Source organism: Filicampus tigris, chromosome 16, assembly GCF_054856515.1.
Source record: "Filicampus tigris isolate MCC_2025a chromosome 16, RoL_Ftig_1.0, whole genome shotgun sequence".
NCBI lineage: Eukaryota > Metazoa > Chordata > Actinopteri > Syngnathiformes > Syngnathidae > Filicampus > Filicampus tigris.
The window spans coordinates 7281511-7303126 of record NC_141232.1 but is presented as its reverse complement, the minus strand read 5'-3'; the positions used below and the strand labels follow the sequence as shown (position 1 = coordinate 7303126).

At 43.8% G+C, this 21616-nt stretch overlaps 1 protein-coding gene across 1 annotated transcript in view; it reads left to right on the top strand.

Annotated features, from left to right (window-relative positions):
- gjc1 (gap junction protein gamma 1) overlaps positions 1 to 21287 on the top strand; it is a 32966-nt gene extending 11679 nt beyond the window's left edge. The window contains exon 2 of the mRNA XM_086055291.1: positions 16425 to 21287. Coding sequence (XP_085911417.1) covers positions 16479 to 17924 — 1446 coding nt within the window. The 5' untranslated portion in view covers positions 16425 to 16478 and the 3' untranslated portion in view covers positions 17925 to 21287. The remainder of the gene's footprint in view (positions 1 to 16424) is intronic.
- Positions 21288 to 21616: the final 329 nt, after the last annotated feature.

Here is a 21616-nt window from a genome sequence, read left to right as displayed (position 1 = left end):
TGAAAAATTAAAATGAAGTCAAAGCTCCTGAGCTTCCGCCACTAACAATGTAGCAGATTGAATACCGTTGGAGAAAAGTAGGTAACTGCTATTAAGGCAAAAATACTAAATAGAAAATACATTATGAATATACTGTACCATAATTTTTTTTTTTTTATAAGACATATAAGACAAGACGAACTCATTAACCACAATATACTGTACCTATATGGATAAACACACTTAGTTATCGCTGCCTCCTACAATAAATACAAAAATTATGAATAACCTAATAATTAATAGCTGTACTAATTTGTCCGTCCCATTTTTTTTGTTTACGGTAATTAGCATTTCAAAAATTACTATTTTAAAAATGATTTTTTTTAATTATTTGAAAAGAAAAAAAAAACATTTCCATTATTTTTTAATCTAAAATCAATATAAATATATAAATATATCAAAAAAATTGATTTTTTTTTTTCATTTTGAATAAACATCCCACAGGCGCTGAAAGAAATTTGATCAAATGCCCATTCTTAATTATTACAATTATTATTATTACCTACACCACATAATAGACCGCTTACCTGCCTGGATTTTGTTGTAGGTATTCAAAGTATTAAATAAATGAAGAAATAAATAAATAATTCAAATCGATACTTTTTGTTCATTCAAGGGAAACCGTAATATCTACATGTCTATATATTTGAAATTTAAAATGGAAAATCCCATTTAACATCTTGAGAGGCTTATACCTCCAATTTGTTGTCCTTATTTGAGCATATATTATCATTAGAAAAATGTTTTTCCCTTGGACTCAAAACAAATGTAAAATTCATCTTATTGAGTTGGAAGTCTCTGCTCTGACTCCTCATTCCAAGCCCAATTCAATATATTTTAATAAGGCTGATAATGCAAAAATCAATGCATCATTTGACCAACAGCCATTTTTTTATCATTTTTTTTTTTTACAAATGAAAAAGTATGTTTCTGCCTTTCAGTGAGTATTTACGCATAGCTGAGAATCCCACTGCGACTTTGGCTGCATTGGTGTGAATTACTAACGGCATCACTTAGTCGGAGTGGGTGGGGCAACAGCAGCAGGCAGCAGACACCCTGGTGGGCGTCACTGTTTATGTTCACTGAATTATTCACTTCCTCTGGGAGCCGCAGATTATCAAGAATTCATGTCGACGACAAAAAGAACCGTAATAGGACATGTAGCCGCTGTGTGTGTAAGTGTGTGTGTGCCAACATTCCTAATTGACTGCACAGCTTTGTCTGCTTGGCTGGGCTCGGTGTGAAAGTCCTAAAATTTGTTTGTTTTTGCTTATGTGAGGGAGCCAATGTCCGTTTTTTGTGGAAAATGCTTGATGGCAGTTCATCCCTGTTTTTTCACAAATTTTTGGGGTTAAAATAAAAAACATATTTCCCCTAATGCATTTATAATGGGCGTCAATTAAGACTTGTTCGTGAATTAGACCCCAATTTACAATTTTTTTTGCGTAAAGAGCTGTTGTTTAGTCGATTTTTTTTTTTTTAGTATTTTTTTGCTTTGTGCTGCGAGCCGAAATTTGACTAAAGGCTTTGGCTACACCAACACTGAAGTGGGGGGGTTGTTAGTGGAGCAGTCATTTATGTCATTTATACATGTTTTTTTTAAAGTCTTCTTTTAAGTCGCCATCTTTTACTACCTTGTCCAAATAAAGTCAGCGAGACGTCTTCTCCTTGACGTCCTTCTGGCAACAAAGGACGCGATATGACATCTGGAAATCAGCGGTCGTTCCTCCAAGATGCCTTCCGTAAATAGCGCGCCGCCGCCGCAGGGCACGGGCCACATTTCATTACGCAATCCTAATTAATCTCCGCAGGAAGCCACGCATGCGTCTAATTGATTGACTCATCGCCACGGCCGCGATACACGTCCAGACATTAGCGGTGCGCTAAGTGCCAATTTCACGCTAGCTTGGGGGCGGCCCCGGACGTTGCGCTATTCTGAAAGTGAATTGTCAGGTGCTAAATCGGAGCCCGTTCTAATGAGGCGGCTGTTAATCAGTCACTCATTAATGCTGTTGTATTAAACCCTGAGGGGACGTTGGAGGGATTTATATTCTATTAAGAACTTTGATTAAATATGTCGCAGGTCTGCTTTTGTAGCGTCGAGTCTGCCGCCAAATTGCCATTGAGAGCCAAATTACTCAAATTTGTCAATCATGACGGAATGGAGATTACATAGGCCTTCTAAGAGAGACACTTAAGAAGTAGCACAATCTGGTCCGGTTTGGTACAGTACGAATTTATCGTTCGAAATGGCAGTTCTGTACCATGGCAATTTATGCATGATGCATCTCAATCTGTTTGCTTGCTTTGGCATCCCCCAAATTCAGCCTCATCTTTAGCAGGGGAAATACATGCTCTATAGGGTCTAAGTCTACAGGGTTTAAGTTTAAGACCGACTCCTTTTTGGGTCATTAATTCAAGCCGGTTCATAGTTTACCATTTCTAACCGTGAAACCGTCTGTCTTGTGACTTATATTGGCCCCAGTAGTCATTATCTGGCAGAGAAGAAGCCAGAAGTACATCAAAATGTAAAGAAGTTGTCTCTGACACTCATTTGTCATAATATTGTGTACTTATACTTTAACTGCTGTTTATCAACACCACTTGCTACTTAAATCGTAAAGAGTCCAGCGCTCGCGAGGAGAGTGACAGATTTTCAGTGTGGCCGCCGTCCACATTAAAATTCATCCGGTATTTCAAGTTAAATTCAACATAATTTCACCCCCTGTAATGAAAGCATAGAAACGGCCCAAAGCCAAACAAGGCTAACGAGAAAAGTTCCTATGAAGTCTTAGCTGATAAGCAGTGAGGAAAAAAAAAATCCAAATCCAAATGTGTAAGCTTCTTAACACAGTGGCTTCATAGACAATAATATATATCAATATTGAAAATCTGGAGTTACAGTTAGCGGGTGAGAGCATACGTGACCTCTAACGCCGGCTGACACCGAACATAATTCAGCCTCAGTGACAGGAAGTGCATACGAGGTGTAAAAGCGTCCTTGATGGATGTGCCAGGATGAGGAGGAAGCGCTGGGGGTTGGGGAACGCGGCAGCGTGATTGGATTGGTTGGGGGCGGGTACAGTGAGGAGACCCCCACCCCCCACCCCCAGGACGAAGGGAATCGCGCGGGGTAGTTTCGGGGGGGGGGGGGGATACTAGCGAGCAGATGTTCTAATAGCAGCCTTGTGATGAGTTAGCCTCATGAATGGGATGTTGCATGAGAGCCTCGTGTGAGCACAGAGGCCTCCAACCGGCCGTGGATGCACTCGCTCGTCTCATTAGACATGTGAATGTGTGCGTGTGTGTTTCGATGCCAGACAAAGTTTTTCAGCCAACCACGCACCCACTGTAACATCCCGACAACGGCGGCGCATTCTCTCACCTCTGGACACACCCTCGTAAAAAACTATTTCAAATACAGTAGCCTCTATATTCGTATTCGTTTAATACTCGCGGTCGGCATCCTCACAGTTCTACCGTGTCGTATCTGTGATTTTGAATGTGTGTCGCTTTAAAAGGCACGGCCTGGCCTGTTGAGTGACGTGAGAGTGAGCGATGAATGAATGTGCTTATTACGGGTTTAATAGAGTGATGTGTCGATCCTTGACCTTCTGTGGAGGATTTACAATTCGTGCTAACTGGTTATGGTAGGCTATATCAAAATTAGCTAATGATGTGTACTTGACCATAGAAGTGCAGTTGTGATTTCTGTCTTATTTTTTATAAGTGTGAAATGATCCCAAGCTTTGGACATTCTCTGTCTTTTACATTGTCTTTCCTCCCGGCTCACGCTTATTGCTATGTGAGTCTGCATGCAACCGTCTGTGTGGATAAATAATCACCGCAAAATCTGCAATGTAGCAAAAAATCTGTGATACAAAATGAGATATTTATGATTTAAAAAGCTGTGATACAGTGAAATCACACAAAGTGAAAATCAGGGGATGACTGCCACGCAAAAACAGGGGGGATAATGCAAATATCCTTCCATCCATTATCTATAGCGCTTGTCCTCACAAGGGTCGCGGACGTGCCGGAGCCAATCCCAGCCGTCAACGGGCAGTGGGCGGGGGACACCCCGAATTGGTTGCCAGCCATTCGCAGGGCACACAGAGACAAACATCCACACTCACAATCACACCTAGGGGCAATTTAGAGTGTCCAATGAACTTACCATGCATGTTTTTGCAATGTGGGAGGAAACCGGAGTACCCGGAGAAAACCCACGCAGGTACGGTGAGAACATGCAAACTCCACACAGGGAGGCCGTGGCCGGGATCGAACCCACGACCTCTGAACTGTGAGGCGGACGTGCTAACCAGTCGACCACCTAATACCCCTAAGGCAAATATATGCTAATAATAAGAACACAATAAAATAATAGTCAAGCGGTGGTGCAGCACCGTACCTAAAATAAACTTTAGCTCCAGCTAGTCAGGTTGTCTTCTTCTATGACAGCCTTTGCTAATCTTAAGCCAGTCACGCACACCCTTCAACATCTCGACAGATGTAGTGCAGCCCTTCCTGCTGCACACACCCTAAAAAACTGTCACATCAGAGAAAAGTTAAAGACCCTGTCAAGGCACGGCTTCAAAAGTTTGGTAAAAGGTGCACGTGCACTCCGCTGCACATCATTGCTTGGGAATCCCGGTTTTATGCTAATGCTAACGTGAGGTTGGCAACACACCCTCTAGCCCGCCGTGACACGGACACACACGACCCGGTCTCGAAACGCACACGGGCAGAGCTTTAATTAATGGCGGCGTGCCTATTGTTTACTGTGCGGAGAAAGAGGGGGCGTGGCCTTGCGTTTCAATCCACGCTGCGTTTGTGTGAATGTGTGGTATGCGCGCGTGTGTGCCTGTGTAATATGGGAGGATCCGCTAAGTCATCTCTCATCATCGCTCTTTTAGACAGCAGAATGGCCCCTACAGTGTGGATCGAGGCGGAGAGCTGCAGCTGCTACACGCACACACACGTGCGAAGTCGCGCGCACACATGCACAAAGAGAGTCGAGCTGCCCCTCCCTGTTTGTCTGATGCTTTGCTTTGCTTTGCTTTGCTTTGCTTTGCTTTAATAACAAGACTGATGCCATTTAAATCTTTCGCTTCAATTCCCGGGATGCAAATGCAGCTGCATAAATGGGTTAGTCAAGTCTCTCGCTGACACACAGTCGGGGTGCCGGGGGAAGGGGCCGGTCAGTGAACGCAGCATGCCAAGCTCCCGTTGCTTTCTGGAATGGGAATTTTCACCAGAACTTGACCGGAATCTTTTTTTTTTCTCGTGTTCAGCAGGAATAATTTAAAGTCCATATTAGCATTATGAATGTGCAAACACGCACGTTCGCTAAGACTGCTAACAATATGTATGACAATGCAAATTACAATTATGAATGCGGCGCCTTAAATGTGATGCACGAATGACATTACATTTTATTGAAAAATAAAAACGAGGCCACGCGAGTTTTGGGGGGTTTATTGTTTGTTTTGTTGTTTTAAGCAAAAGCATTTAGACTGGACAGTGAAGAGAAGATCATTTTTCAAGGTAAAACAGGGCATTAACTGAGATTCCCCAAGGTCAAATTCAACTGGGTCAAAAAACGTTTTGCAACAAACCACATTAAGTCACAGGTCAAATTAAAGCCCGTAATGAAGGCGTTCTAGAAATGTCATTTTAGCAATATCTTTTCATATGATAACAATGACCAAAAACACATCTTTTTAGGATTAAACATGACAATGACATGACATTTTCCAAGGGTCAACTGAACCGCTAGCAATTTCAAATATCTTTTTGCTACAAAAGCACATAGAGTCACACCGATGTTATTATATTTAATGAAAACTAACAAAATAACTAAAACTAAAATTGAAAAGACGTTTTGGTGAACAACATAAAAATGAAAGTTCTTTAAAAAAATGAAAAACTAACAAACTTGCTCTAAAAGTGAATTCAAACTAACTACATTTAAAAAAAAAAACTAAAGTGAAAACGAAATAAAAACTCTAATGAAAAGTCCAACTATATCCATGAGTCACACATCAATTTAAAGCCATTTAACAAATGCTTTCCCCAAATGTCATAATTTTAGCCATATGTTTTCATATGATGACATAATGACGGAAAACATGTGTCCATTGAAATACAATGTGCTCCTCTATAACCGTTATCATTCTAGACTGCTGTTTTATTTTTAGCGGCAGCAAACACTCCCATTACAAAAATGCGAGTTATCTCCAAGAGCGCAGCACATATAAACTCCCTCAACTTTTTTTTTATCGGCAATCCCATTTTCATTGTTTGCTGTTTACAGCAATTAACGCTTCCATAAACACAGCACCATAAAACAAGTTGGCTAATAAACATGTGGTGTGTCGTAAAAAAATGCACAGCGCCCCGAAATGCGATGCAAATTCAAACATGCGCATTCTAATCCCGCTTTAATCCCCCATATGCCATTTCACCACATATACAGCGATAGGGAGCCAGGTGCTAATTATGCATATTTGGGATTATTTCATCCTCGGTGAATGAAGTCGTTGCTAATCCTCGTCCGTGCCGCCGCTCGTGTCGAGTCATCGGGATGAATGGAGCTGCCGTGTGATTTGCAGGATATTATTAGCACGCTAACGGGCTCGCGGAAGACACGGGCGGGCGCCAGTGCAGATCCAGGTGTGCCATATTGGGCAACAACGGAGGTACACTTTAGGCCTTGGGCGCCCAACTGTCAGACTGGGCCCGCTTTCCTGCCGAATGTGAATAATATGAATAAAAGACACACAGGCACGCACACGCGCGCTCACACTCCTTCTGCCCTCCAAAGCTGTCACCAAAGGCAAAGGTGCTCATGCACATGCGGACACACATGCACTTTGCGCAAGACACGAAATGGAACATCTCATTCTGACTCACTGCAACACACACACATACACAGGCACACACAACAGTACAAAAAGGGCATATTCTTCTCCAGTTTTGCTCAAAACATACTTTAGGATCAAGTTGCACATAGCCAGTGGTCAAAATATTAGGAAGACTTGCTCAATGACAAACAGTACAAAAAACACTCCATGTTAAAATACACCTTATAAAAAATCATTTTTGACCGACACTTGTGCCTGGTGAGGGATTTCGTTTGAATCAGCGGTTATCCGACGCAATTGCCTCATAACGTGCAATCTATCTGATAGCTAGCTAGCTAGCTGGCTAGCTACATAGCTAGCTAGCTGGCTAGCTACATAGCTAGCTAGCTGGCTAGCTACATAGCTAGCTAGCTGGCTAGCTACATAGCTAGCTAGCTGGCTAGCTACATAGCTAGCTAGCTGGCTAGCTACATAGCTAGCTAGCTGGCTAGCTACATAGCTAGCTAGCTAGCTAGCTAGATAGATAGATAGATAGATAGCTAGATAGATAGATAGATAGATAGCTAGATCGATAGATCCACTAGTCTCCACAATAAAAACAATTCAAGGCAGGGCAGGCGGGCAGAATTATTAGTAATATTAAAAATATGGGAAAATATTGAACAAAATATCTGTACAAGTCTTTTTAAAATATAGAAATAAAATACAAATAAAAGAGAGCTGTTTGGCTGCAGCCTGGCGAAGCTTGACAGTTCTTCCGCAGGGAAAACTTGCGGTGAACTTTGAGATCTGACGAGTCGGAGCGAGAAATTGGATTTGCGCTTCGGTGGCCCCAAAGTCAAAATGCAAATATATATTTTTTGTACATTGTACATTGCACAGCATTGACGGCGGGGAACTCTGTCAGAACCGTGATCAAAACGAAACAAAAAAACCCACATTGTAAATAGAAATTCCAAATTTGAAATTCGATTAGGAAGTCTTTCATCCCTTGCTGCAAATGAAACCATCCTCACAGCAGGCCGCTAAAGCAGATTGAGCCAGAGTCACATCAAAAGGCGCCGAGGCCATCAGATTATTGGAAGTTATTAGCACATGAGAGACATAACACAAATGTCAAATCTAAGAAGCAAATCATCTTCATCAACTTCACACGGATGGAAGTCCCCCGCAAATTGCTCCAACACGTGTCGGCGCCTGTGGACTTTGAGTGACACCAGATGAAGTTAAAGAGGATTGCCCGGGCCGGGATGTGTGAACGGCGGAAATAAGGAGCCAGGCGGAGATAGCGCAGTCCTAATTTGAGCCACCAGCACTAGTGAGTGGATTTGGAGCAAATCAAACGAACATCGCTTATTGTTGGCCGTCTCTGCATGATTAGCGGTGGAGGAGCGAGGGTGTGTGTGTGTGTGGCGGGGGTAGGGGGGGTGGCGGTTGAAAGTGAAGATGGGGATTATGGGTTAGCGCTCACTGGACTGGACGCTTGACATAAAGCATTTAAGTCAAGAAGGGCCTTTCTGGAGACTTTTCTAACTGGTGTCCTGACATGACTCTTTGCAGGAAGTAGCAAGGCAGCTCATGATGCTAAATGCAAAGCTACGTCAAATATAACATACGGCACGGTACAGTCGTGCCTTGAGATACGGGGGACTCGACATGCGGGTTTTTCGAGAGACAAAATTTGGCAGATTTTTGCTTTGACTTGTGAGCAAGAATTTGAGACACACTCTATCATATCGATCTATCATATCACTACTCTGTTTTTATAAAGTACGATTATAGAGTGCTGTTTTTCTCATTAAAATAAATTGTGGTGTTTTCTTGGGAGCGGTGCAACAGATGATTTCAACGGGACAATATTATTTTCGGGTTGACGTGCGTTTTCTTGCGCATTGAATTTTTTCCCCTCGATGTGCAGGGGCGTGCAGAGGGCGGGGCCAAAGGGCATCCACCTGGGGGGGGGGGGCATGCACAGCCCCCACCATTGGCGAAAAAGGCGAAAAAGGGCATGAATGTCCGTGATCAATAATAGAAGAAAAAGAAACTTACTTTATTGATTACTTGTTTTCAAAAGTAACTTAGTCACTTTGCTGATTACTCACCACTGTGTGATGGATGTTATTTCAAACGATAAAATCTGGCGTTTGTATTTGGTCTCCCTTTGACCCACCACCAAGGCACTGAACACCCCGCCCCCCCCCCCCCACACCCAACATTCGCACCCACCCGCGCCCTCGCCCTCGCCCATCCCGCCTCCGCCACCCCAAGCCGTGACCCACTTTGCGGGGGGATGATGAGGGTAAGAGAGGGTCCATTGTTAAGCGCCACAAAATGCTCTGCCTCCTTCTCATCCCGCCGCCTTTCGCGCACCGCACGAGCTCGCACTCGGGCGGGCGCACCACAAGCGGACGGATCGTTGCTTTGAGGTGAAGGATGAACGATGGTGGGGGAAGAGGAGGAGGAGGAGGCGTAAGGAGGGCGCAAGTGAGTATATCCCGCTTTGCTGCTTCCCCTTGCTCGTGGAGAACTTTTCATATCGTGTCTCGTGGAGTCCAAGGCACAGATGCTGCTTCCCCAACAACCCCCCCCCCCCCCCCCCCTGCAACATATGGAGGCACTTTGCCTTCGGACAGCGTTAATGAGGCAACTTTGACTTTCACGCACACGTGCGCCATCCCCATCTTTTAGAAAAGGAAACACACGCTTTTTCATTGTTCACATCCCTAATGGCAGGGGAGTTCATTTCTGTGGAATTTGACGTTTGTTTGTGCTTTCATCATTGCAGTCCTCCATCATCCCTTTTTTGCACTGCCTTAATAGATGTGTAATCGTGACCAACGCTGATACCTTCAAGTCTTTGCACATGTTTGCACTACTTGAACCGGGGGAAAATAAATAGTGTGAAGAGCTGAGATGTTTGTTCTCATGTAAGTGCTCTGTGGATGCTTTTTTTTTTTTCACACCAACTTGAAGCAGTTCAACTTGATTTGCGCAGTTTGGCTTTGATATCTTTTCTCTAATATTCTTATATGTATACCTTAAGTGTATATATATATATATGTATATATATATATATATATATATATATATATATATATATATATATACATATTATCCAATTATAAATGTTGATAATTGGTAAGGGCAGCCTATTTTATATAGTAGAAATTAGAGTGGCCGATGTAGTGCAGATGTCATCATTTTCTTTGGTCTGATTCATTTAAGGGCTAATAATCAATCACCAGTGTGTAGTAAATATTCTTCGGCGTGTTCTTCAGACAAAACTGCTGCTGCTCTTTGCAACGACACGTACACGCGTCTTCGTCTTCTTCTTCTTTTGATGTGACATTTTTATGTGATTATTATGGTTGTGGATGAGTCACATGACAGATGACTCCATCTAGTCTTTCACCCCCCTAAAAAAATTATGTTTCTCTCATTGCTGATTGAGGTTTTCCCTCATCACACTGCACCAAAGAACCAATTTTAAAAGTATGTGATAAATAGACTCCCGTGTCCATAAGTCCATTGCGTAGATAATATTGCTGAAACAGTCTGTGTGCCGCTTCTTCCACTGTAAGTTTAATAATAATAACCATAATAATAATAATAATAATAATAATAATAATAATAATAATAATAATAATAATAATAATAATAATATTTAATTGTATTGTTTTTTCCAAAGTTATTTAAATTTAAATTTATAGTCATTCATATTTATGTGGGGTTTGATTTTGCTCATTTCAAAATATATTTTCAAACATGTTTAATTATTTACAATGTTTAATTAAATCACATATAGTTTTAATTTAGAAGTGCTAAAACTAAATCATTGAGCAGAATATAAATCTGAGTTTAGCATTTGAATTTTGTAATTTTATTTTAATTTAATTTAGTGAATTTAATAGTAGTGTAACAGTCTAGAATTAATTTAATTAATTCATATTGATGTCAGTTTCTATGCATTAATTAGATTTTTATTTGTTTCATTTTTAGATAAATGATCAAAACAAATAAAAAATTTCAAAATGTATTTTTACTTTAGTAGAGGATAGAGTAACTCATTAACCAGACCAAAAATCTTTTAACATTTACATTTTATTTAATTATTTTACTCTTAATTAAATTAAATAAAAATTTTCACAGCTATTTCTATTTATTAAGTTAGATTTTTATCATTTTTAACAAACTATAAAACATACTTAAATTTTTACTGAAGAAGTGTTTAGACTGCAGACAGTAATCTATCAGAACAGAAAAATCCTTTAAATCGTTGTCACGGTGACAGCAGAGCACTGCAGTGTGATGATAATAACGTGATTAATATTAATAGCTCTCAGTATGGCGCAATCGATCCAGACCACAACCGCAATATAAACATATTCCATTCTTATCTCTGTTTTGGCTGACATTTCATTGTGCAGGTGTACCTAATAAAGTGTCTGGCGAGAGTGCATGCACCAGAGGAACAAACAAACAAACGGACAGGAAGTGACCCTGAACACATTTGAACATGAACAAATTGTTGCTCCTAATAGCTTATTAAACGTCATTTTGCCATACACGCTTTGCATGCCCGAGTCAAGTTCAAGCAGGGGCTAATGAAGCCGTAAGCCTGGCATGGTCTCATTAGAGTTTTTTAAAAACCATTTGCACCGCCTTTATTATCTACGCTGCCCCTCAGCAGCCGTCTATTCACAATGAGAATGTGCATATATATGTACATGCATCTGCATGTAATAGAGCCTGGCGGGCATATGAAATATTTAACTAGACAAATAGTTTACAGGCAATAAGCTTTATTTTTTTAATTTTTTTTTTTTTTTTACTCACTTTGCAACTCATTTCATAAAAATATTATTGAAAAATATTTTTAAAATTCAGATTTCTGCCATAATCATCAAAATTTAAACAAATTAGGGCTTGAAATATTTCACTGCGTGTGCGGTGTACTAATATGATATTTAAATTTCACTTTTTGAAACAAATAATTGAAATGAATGGACTGTCCCTCTCTCTCTCTCTCTCCCACTGTTTGACACAATGTGGACCAATTTGATACGGCTCAATATGATGCACTTGCATATTTTCAATAAGTCACAAGCGATTTCGTGTTGTAGTTGGTGACAATGCGATTTTCTGACCACAGCTCCATCTCATATATTTGGTGGCTCACTGCCACACTTGGGCCCCGATGCAAGTGGTCTGTAACTTTGTACCACTACGGCCTCTTCCTTGACCCAAGTGCCACTGTTTCACAAAATCAGGGACATATCCGTCATGTTTCGGTTTCCATCTTGAGAAAAGCAAACTCCCGCCTGCTGGATGGCCCATGAACAAACGCCCACCCCCTCACACTCTCCTTGTTACCCCTCGGCATGGTGACTCAGTCCAACCAAGAAGCCCTCGTCCAGGTTTCTCGTCGCCACGCTGGCCTGGCGACAACCTGCGTGTGCATCCAAAGCCTGTGACAAAATGTCCACCAAATTGACGTTCACATTGAGAGTAACGCAATCGCTGTTGTGTTGTGTACTGTTACTTTTGCGTTGCTGACTCACGCCGCCGCTAACTTGACGCGCTGAGTCAGCTTCGTTAACCCCTGACTGCCCCTACAAGCTCCCGCAGACTCAAATAGGATGTGAAAGCAAAGTGCCAGGTTGTATGAAGTACTCAGAACAGCAGGCGAGCGTAAGGGGCCTTAGCGCCTCCTTTGGTCAGGAGGTGCTATGACACCTCCCAGTACACACACAAACATATATATGTAAATATATATATGTATATATATATATATATGGAGAATACCTGTAGATTAGCACTACAACAACAATGCAGGCTAATGCTAACTGATAATGTCATGTTTGAATCATTAAAGCAATATTGCCGAACACCTGACGATTAATTTTTATGGCTGAGACGAGAGGAGTGACCTTGTAGTAGAATGTGTTTGAATGACACAGATTAGGTTGGGAATAAATCACCCGCTGTGCCTGTCACTGTTTCAAATGTGACAGTGGATAGGAAAGATTTGCATAATTTGAAAATGCGGCCATTTTAAACACATCAAAGCGGCGATTGCCTGCCACGTTGTTCCAAACAGTCACTTTGTACGGTACAGGATGCGGCACATTAAAAGAGCCGTTTAACCTTTTGCGGCCTGCGGTAAAAGGGACAACGCAAGGAGTTACGTAAAGACAATGACAGACCAGTATGGACTCACCGTGTGTGTGTCACAACCCACAACTTGTAGCGTGTCCTCACATCGCAAGCCGGGGGAGCGCACACGTAAACGATTCCTGACATGTTCCTTCCAGCGGCGTCCCGGCCGTGTCCTTATACGGTCACGGTGATGGATGCACACGCTACCGTTGCGAGCATTCTTGAAAAACAGTCCCTCACCGCCTCCTCCTCCATCCGGGCTGTAAGCGAGGACATAAGACAGAGGGCTTTGGCTACTGCTGCATTCCCCCCCCAAAAAAAGGGAAATTTCAGACCTCAGGCTTGGAAACGCATTTATAAAGATGAACAATTCATTTAAAAAAAAAGAGGCTTCATCAAGAGGTTTGTTGCCACTCACAGTTGAAGTTTAATGTCAAACTAGACATCAAACAAAAGAGAACTTTGCGTGTTTAAAACAACCAGGTAATCTTGTTTTAGGAAAGGCCAGTTAGCTTAATGCTAACAAACAATGCAAAACACTATATGTGAACGCATTCAATCGAAACTAACATTACTCCCTCGCAGTCCTCAGTCATATTTTTGTCTTGATGCTTTGCGGTCGAACCTCTTTGAACGCCGACTGGTATATTTCCTCCTTGAATGCTTCGCTAAGCTCTCAACCTGCTGGCTAAGGATGCGCACCCTGGAAGCCCTTTTTAAATCTCTGCCACTATTCAGGCCGGGATTTTCCCCGGCATTGCCGCTGACGATAAACCGTGCGCTCTTGGGGAAAGAAAAGTCTTGCGGCGCTGTCATATTTTGCCCCGCCAAAGCCATCCCGAAGGGGGCTGCCAGTGTTTGGGTTTTAATGCAGGTTTGATGCTTTATGTCTACCACCTGCTGATGCGGCTGTTTTCGATGAAGAGCCCCGGAGCTGTGAAGTAACCCGCGTATTCAACATGTCCCGCTCTTTCCAGACACCTACCCACAATAGAACAGCACAGCGCAATGACATTTACCTCTCAAACTAATTCAACCCTGAGAACTGCACCTCATACAGAAGAAGGCTCGCTAAGAGGATTTATTTCTTCCAAAAAAAAAAAAAAAAAGATAGAAAGTGTGTGCGCGTGTGTGTGTTTGGCGGTAGGAAATTCCCTATTTGGATTATTGCGTCTCCTTCTCGCTGCTGCGCAATGGTATTTTTTAAATACTGATATCCTCTTTCCGGCAGTGTTTAATTCCCCTTATGAGGCAACTTGACAGCAGCCGCAAAGTGACACTGAGCTCTCAGTGTATCCTGTTTATGCTGCAAGGAGCAACAGATCGAATCAAGGTTTCAATGTGGGGGGGAGGGGGGGGTAACTCTGCTTTTAATGACGGGATTATGACATCAGCTCTAAACCTCTTAAACCAGGGGAGTCCAATTTATTTTCAGCCCCGGACACTTCGTAGTTCAGGTTTCATAGATTTGACAGTCATCCGGATAGCGGAATAGTGGAAGGAAAATTCGAAGGATGGAACTCAGGGGCAGCAAATACGAGAACAGCAAGAGCCCCAAAATAGAACCCTGTGGAACACCATACGATAGAGGGGCAGAGCGGGACTTCGAGGAACCTAGGCTAACAGAAAATCCCTTGTAACAATTGCAAAAAATAAGATGCCAAACCTGATCCGGCCCCCGGGTTTTGCGTTTCACACCTGTGTTTTGAACCAAATGAAAGTATTTGATCTTAGAAATTGCTGCTTCAGAATGCTTTTGACTCAAGCACGCCAGTGTGGTTTTGATCGATGTGGTTTCAGTGGCCCTGGCAGCTTCCCTGTTAGGTTAGCGTTAGCGTTGGCGCTAACTTTATTGTTCAGAGTTGTGTGTTTGCTTACATGTGCAAACGTTGTCACACGCAAGAATGAGTAGTTTTGTGCTGATATTAGCATGTACATCCATTACGAGACCTTCTTCTATTTTGTATGTCGGCTGCTTCCTTAAATGTGTGTCATTTAATTACAACGTGTTCCACATTGTAGGTATAGTAGGATTTAAGGGAAATAAACATATGAGTTGTTTTTTTTTCTGGTTAGTGGATTGCCACCACGTTGCAACAAGTCAGCAAGGATTTGGCGGAGTGATGTTTTGGCTGGGATAATGAGGTGAGAGATTGTAGGCCACTTTAGGCTGTCTGACCGTGTCAAATTGACCTCTGCAAAATATGAGGAGTTGCTCACAGAGCATTCTTTGCTGTGGTATGAAAAGAAGAACAGTACAATTCCAGTAATGTAAGAAAACTCACCATTTAGCTTTAGCTTGCTATAGCAATATAGTTCCCACTCGGTGAAAGTATAAGTTTGAAAGGTTGTTTGCCCCCGTGAGCAAAAAGAGGCACAAGTACTTACACTGTGGTTAAGTAGAAGTGCAGCGAAGATCCTTGTGTAAAAAGATTGATCTCCTTTGTTGAAGTTAAAGTGCAGAACCCAACCGCGGTTGACTTCACCTCTCTCTATTTACATCTTTTTTTTACATTGAGTTGTCATCCATGGAGGTAGGAATAAGCAACAAGCCTATTTTGGCAAAGTGAGCACAAAGAACAAATATATGTATTTAAAATAAGAAAATTAAATACTCAAGTGAAGTACAGACACGTCAATGCAAAAAATTTTTTTTCAAGAATATGAACGCAAGCCCACTAGTTGAAACAGGGCATTCTGATAAATATTGCGTTTGTGGAATAAATTCTAATCCACTCGTTTGTAGCCATCTCCGGGGCGGCCATTTTGTTTTCTGTCAACTGAAAATGACATCACAACTGCTCACAACGACCAATCACGGCTCAGATTCGGAAAACAGATCAGCTGTGATTGGTCGTTGTGAGCAGTTGTGATGTCATTTTCAGTCGACTGAAGACAAAATGGCCGCCCCTAGAGACGGCTAAAAACGAGTGCATTTTGCTGCTTAACTCATATTCCACAAACGCAAAATTAATCAGAATGCCCTGTTTCAACTAGTGGGCCTGCTGGGAACATATTCTTGAAAAAAAAACATGTTTGGGTTGATTTCCGCTTTAAGTACAGCAACAAAGTGTTTGCCCTTAGTTGCTTCGCAACACTGCCTGAAATTGAAAGCAAGCCATTCCAGGGCGTATCCCATCCCTTAGCCAGTCAGCTGTGATATACCCCAGCGGACGAAAAATGTTTGTGTGGTTGTTTCAAAGTGAGTTACTTCAGTGGTTCACTCCAGCTCTCCTCTGACCCTGAACAGAATAATCGGGATAGAAAATGAATGTGATTTTTGGGTAACATGTCATCGTGTACTCAGGCTGTCACACTTTTTCTCTTTTCCTCCCCCCCCCCCCCACCCCCCCCCCCCAGAGTCTGTGAGCAGGTGAGAGAGGGACACTGTCTGCCCCACTGTCCAGCGACACCATGAGCTGGAGCTTCCTCACGCGGCTGCTGGAGGAGATCCACAACCACTCCACCTTCGTGGGGAAGCTGTGGCTCACCGTGCTCATCGTCTTCCGCATCGTCCTCACGGCCGTTGGGGGGGAATCGATCTACTACGACGAGCAGAGCAAGTTCGTGTGCAACTCGGGGCAGCCGGGCTGCGAGAACGTCTGCTACGACGCCTTTGCCCCGCTCTCGCACGTCCGCTTCTGGGTCTTCCAGATCATCCTGGTGGCCATGCCGTCCCTCATGTACATGGGCTACGCAGTCAATAAGATTGCGCGACTGGACGAAGCTAAGGGAGGAGCTGGCGCCGCCGCGGTGAGAACCGCCGGGGCAGGGGGCTATACGCACAGGAAGCCCAGGAAAATCTGCTTCGGGGCACGGCAGCACAGAGGCATCGAGGAGACCGAGGAGGATCACGAGGACGATCCCATGATATACGAGGTCCCGGAACCGGAGCCTCCCAAAAGGCCTCGCGATCCGCTGCAACCCACGCCCAGGCCCAAGATCCGGCACGACGGTCGCACGCGCATCCGAGACGAGGGTCTGATGCGAGTCTACGTTCTGCAGCTGGTGAGCCGCACGGTGCTGGAGGCGGGCTTCCTCACGGGTCAGTACTTGCTGTACGGTTTCCGCGTGATGCCCGTCTTCGTGTGTTCGGGGAAGCCTTGCCCCCACAGCGTGGACTGCTTCGTGTCACGGCCCACGGAGAAAACCATCTTCCTGCGTATCATGTACGGCGTCACCGTCCTCTGCCTGACGCTCAACGTCTGGGAGATGCTCCACTTGGGCATCGGCTCCATCTGCGACATTCTCCGCCGCCGACGCTGCCCGCCTCCGGACGACGAGTACCAGCTGGGCTTGCTGGGCGCCAACGTGGGCGGCGAGGGCTCGGTCGGGGGCGCCGGACCGGAGGCGGGCTCCGAAGGCGACGCGGGCGGCGACGGGCCGGCCGACTACGTGGGCTACCCTTTCTCCTGGAACACCCCTTCGGCGCCGCCCGGCTACAACATCGTGGTGAAGCCGGAGCAGATGCCCTACACCGACCTGAGCAACGCCAAGATGGCGTGCAAGCAGAACCGGGCAAACATCGCCCAGGAGGAGCAGCAACAGTTCGGCAGCAACGAAGACAACTTCCCCACCGGAGGCGAGGCCCGCGTGGCCCTCAACAAGGACATGATTCAGCAGGCCCACGAGCAGCTGGAGGCCGCCATCCAGGCCTACAGCCAGCAGCACCGCGCCGAGGAGCAGCTCGGAGACAGCCAGGACGATAAACCCCAGAGCAACATTATCCAGACTCAGCCTCACAAAGAACGCAAGCACAGACTCAAGCACGGCAAGGGGGGCGGAAGCAGCGGCGGAGGCAGCAGCAGCAACAGCAGCAGCAGCAAATCAGGGGAGGGAAAGCCCTCGGTATGGATTTAACCCCGACGCGTATGCAGTGTACAGACCAGACTGAAAACCGACAGTGCCTTAAGCAGGGCTTCCGAATTCTTTTGGGTCCAGAAATTCCTTACAAGGGAGACGTTTTCCCAAGGACCCCCTCATAATCTTAACACAGGGCTGTCCAAAATCCGGTCCACTGTGCTTTCGTTTAGCCGGCCCACAGCATATATCAACAATAACGCTTGACACAGCCTGCAACGCTATTTTCAAAAAAGGGCAGTGTGAAAAGTGGTTGGTGCGGGAAACGCGGGGGGTTACGACACTAACAACATTCATAATGACGATAAATTGGTTTTATGCGGGGTTTTTGAAGATATGCGAAGATGCAAAGAACCTATTTACAACCCTAATATATACACATATGTGGAGTATGTGAAGGAAATGCCACATTTACAGTTCATTCCTATTGTAAAATGAAAACAAGAAACTCATCGCATCATATCGTCTCCAGCTAAGCCGTACAGTATCGAATCAAACCGTAACCCAAGTGAATCGAAGCCAATCGAATCGTGACACTTTAAAATGAACCATCCTTGGATTTTATCGCACCCCATGTATCGATATACATATCAAATTGTCTTTTATTGGAGAGTTGCACAACCCTAGGCAAGGCAAGGCAAGACAGATTTATGTACACGGGGCATATCAGACACAGGGTAACTCAATGTGCTTCACTTAGTTAAAAAAAGAGAAGTCAAAATTAGTTGACATAAATGACTAAAACAATGTACAACGCAAGAACATCATTTGACAAAAAATGATTCTAGAAATGCTGTCAAAGACTTTCATCATGGGTATGGGAAATAAGCATAGTTTTAAACCTGGATTTAAAAGAATTTACACTTGGGGCCATCTTCAATTCTCTTGACAGCTTGATCCATTTGCGTGCAGCATAACAGCTAGATGCTGATGCACCATGTTTGCTTTGAAGTCTGGGCTCCACAAATTGACCCGAGTCTGTTAACCTCATCTTCCATTTGCACTTTTTGTTAACATATTCAGGACCCAATCCATTATAGATCAGTTGCATCATTTTAAAATCTATTCTACAGCTGACCTAGTACTTATGTTTAATTGGTGATAGGATCATGGGCGGATCAATGGAAAAATGCGTCCCCTGGAGCCAAAAAGTTTGAAAACACCTGCCTTAGAGAATCCTGCGAGCTGGACACAATTTTTTTTATGGTGTATGAGACGTTGCAGCTGACACTTTTGTCCGAGCTATTATTGTCGTACATTGTCACTCTTGTGTCTCACCCCCTTAAAGTTTGCCCTCATTGTCTGCCTTTTTGAAGGGGAAATTGTCCAGTGAGAACACAAACCAGATCCCAATCTGATTTGAATCCCAATTGAAGCAATGGCGCCACCTTAGAAATGAAATAAAACCAACGGCAGTGACTTTTTCCCGTGAAGTGAGAGGATCAGTGTACCGTCCCCACTATGTATGAATTGAACGGTGTTTATGTCTCCTGTGTGTGTGTGTGTGTGTGTGTGCGCGCTTGTCGGTTCCCACATGAGTGAAAAACCCGATTGTTTTCCTTCCACCTCATAAGTCCCGAAACAACATGGTGCATACTTTTCTGTACTTTTCTGTTCTCCCATGCCTGGCAGCTGACTGCCCCCTGTTGAAGTCTCTGCTTATTGCAGTGCCAGTTTGCCAATGCTGCATCCAGCAGCAGCTGTGATGGATCTCAAAGTCTTCCTATTGGTCTGAGCTCATGTGAAACTCTGAGGGGTTAAAGCCATTTAAACAATGAGACCAAACACTGTTTTGTGTGACTTGTCAGTGCCAAGATTTCAAGCGTCGGAATGCCGTGGCCATGCTTACCCCAAACGCCTGCGTTGAGACCAACCCTTTTGTAAAAGTCACCTATCTTTCTTTTTCTACAATGTATGTGCGTGTTGGGATTTAAAACAACAGCAAAAGGGGTCTGTTTTTATACGCCCCGTTTTTTTGTAAAATAAAACAAAAACATGTGCAGAAACTGTTTTAAAATGGAATTAACTGTGGGTATTTATGATCGTCGTGTTTGAAATTGCCTTCCAGTTGTAAAACCTAAAACAAAAAAATGGAATGACAGTCTATTTTTACACAATGTAGAGGGACAAAAGGAACTTAGCAACCATTTGGGGCTGCGCTGGAGGCCGTGTTGAACTTTTCAACAAGGGGCAAAAGTCACTGGAGAGGACCCGCCCGAGTGCCACATGGCGTCAGAATGCCCCCAAACGAGCTTGTGTGTGAATAGCTTAAACGCTTGGGCGAATGCAAATGAATAGCAGTCAAGCAGGAAAAGATACACCCGCCAACAGAGATGCCGACTCAAGCCTCGCTTTGAATAGAAGAAAGCAAAAGGGTAACAATGCGGAGTTGCAGGTGATGATTTACATCGTTTCCAAAGAAGGTGCATTCAGGTACCCACCGAGCTAAAAACGTGCGGCTGAATTGCCTTTTTGGAGGCTTCAACATGCCTGCAAATATTTTGCAAGCGTGTGTATCCTGGTGTAACTCCAACATGAATGCTCCCAAACTCGATCAGTAGCGCCCCATGGAAAGTTAGAGAAAATGAGTTTCACCGATCGACTCTAAATTGGGTGGATCATCATCATAACAAGACACATGAAAAAGTCTTAAAGAACCTGTAAAGTGAATTCTGACTTTAGTTTCTAAAGACAATATACATGTCTGAAGATAATTGTTTAAAACGTGGCATCGTGGCGTGCAAAGGTGGGGGGGGGGCCTGACGGGGCTGCGTTCATGGACATATACCCACCCGGTTGACAGAAAAATTTGAATGAGCAGTGAAATTTGCCAAGCAAGACACAAGACGCATGTCAACCTGGAAAGTCTTCCTGACGTGGCCACTTTAGAGTGCCTTATTGTTGGCTGTGAGTGCATGCACGTCACAGAGAGAATGACGGAAGAGCAAGGAGGGCCCGATTTTAGCTTTTTTTTTTTTTTTTTACATCTGACTTGACAGCCAGTGTGTGGACAGGGCACAGCTGGCGTAGTCACTTTAGAGTGCCTCGTTGTTGCAGCATGAAAAAGCCCCATGATGACCTCTGGACCACCAGTTTCACAATTTTTAAGCTTCATTTTCTATATTTAACCATAATTTGAATCATTGAAATTCAGCAAGGTTGTTAACACACCTTCTGTTTGATGTGTCAAAATTAGAAGACTATTTTCACTTTACAGGGACTTTAATGATCCGTGCCTGAAATTGAATAAGAAGTCACCCATTTTCACCCCCCGTAGCGCCCCCTGAGTTACAAAAAAAAAAGCTGCAAAAAACAACAATTTTACAAATTAACATTAACGTCTAAGGACTCCAGCGGCGTGCAGATGGGGGGGCGGTGGGGGCTGGGGGGGGGGGGGGTGGTGAAGGGGGTGATGGCATTTTTGCTCCCTAAAAATGACATCTGTGAGAACAAACTTGATATTCCCACAGTTTCCAGCATCAAGCTGCATGCGTTCCCATGATAAGGCTGAATCTAATGTTAGCGTTCCGTCCACTCAAGCATGTGATATTTCAGGTGCCGCGCCTGAAACGCTTCTGTAGCGACATTGTACAGAAAACAGATTAACACAAGACATGAGAGGTGCCTAGCAATAACCTCCCGCGCTTATATTGTGTATCTTACATTTGACACACTCGAGTCTTTGCAGGAAA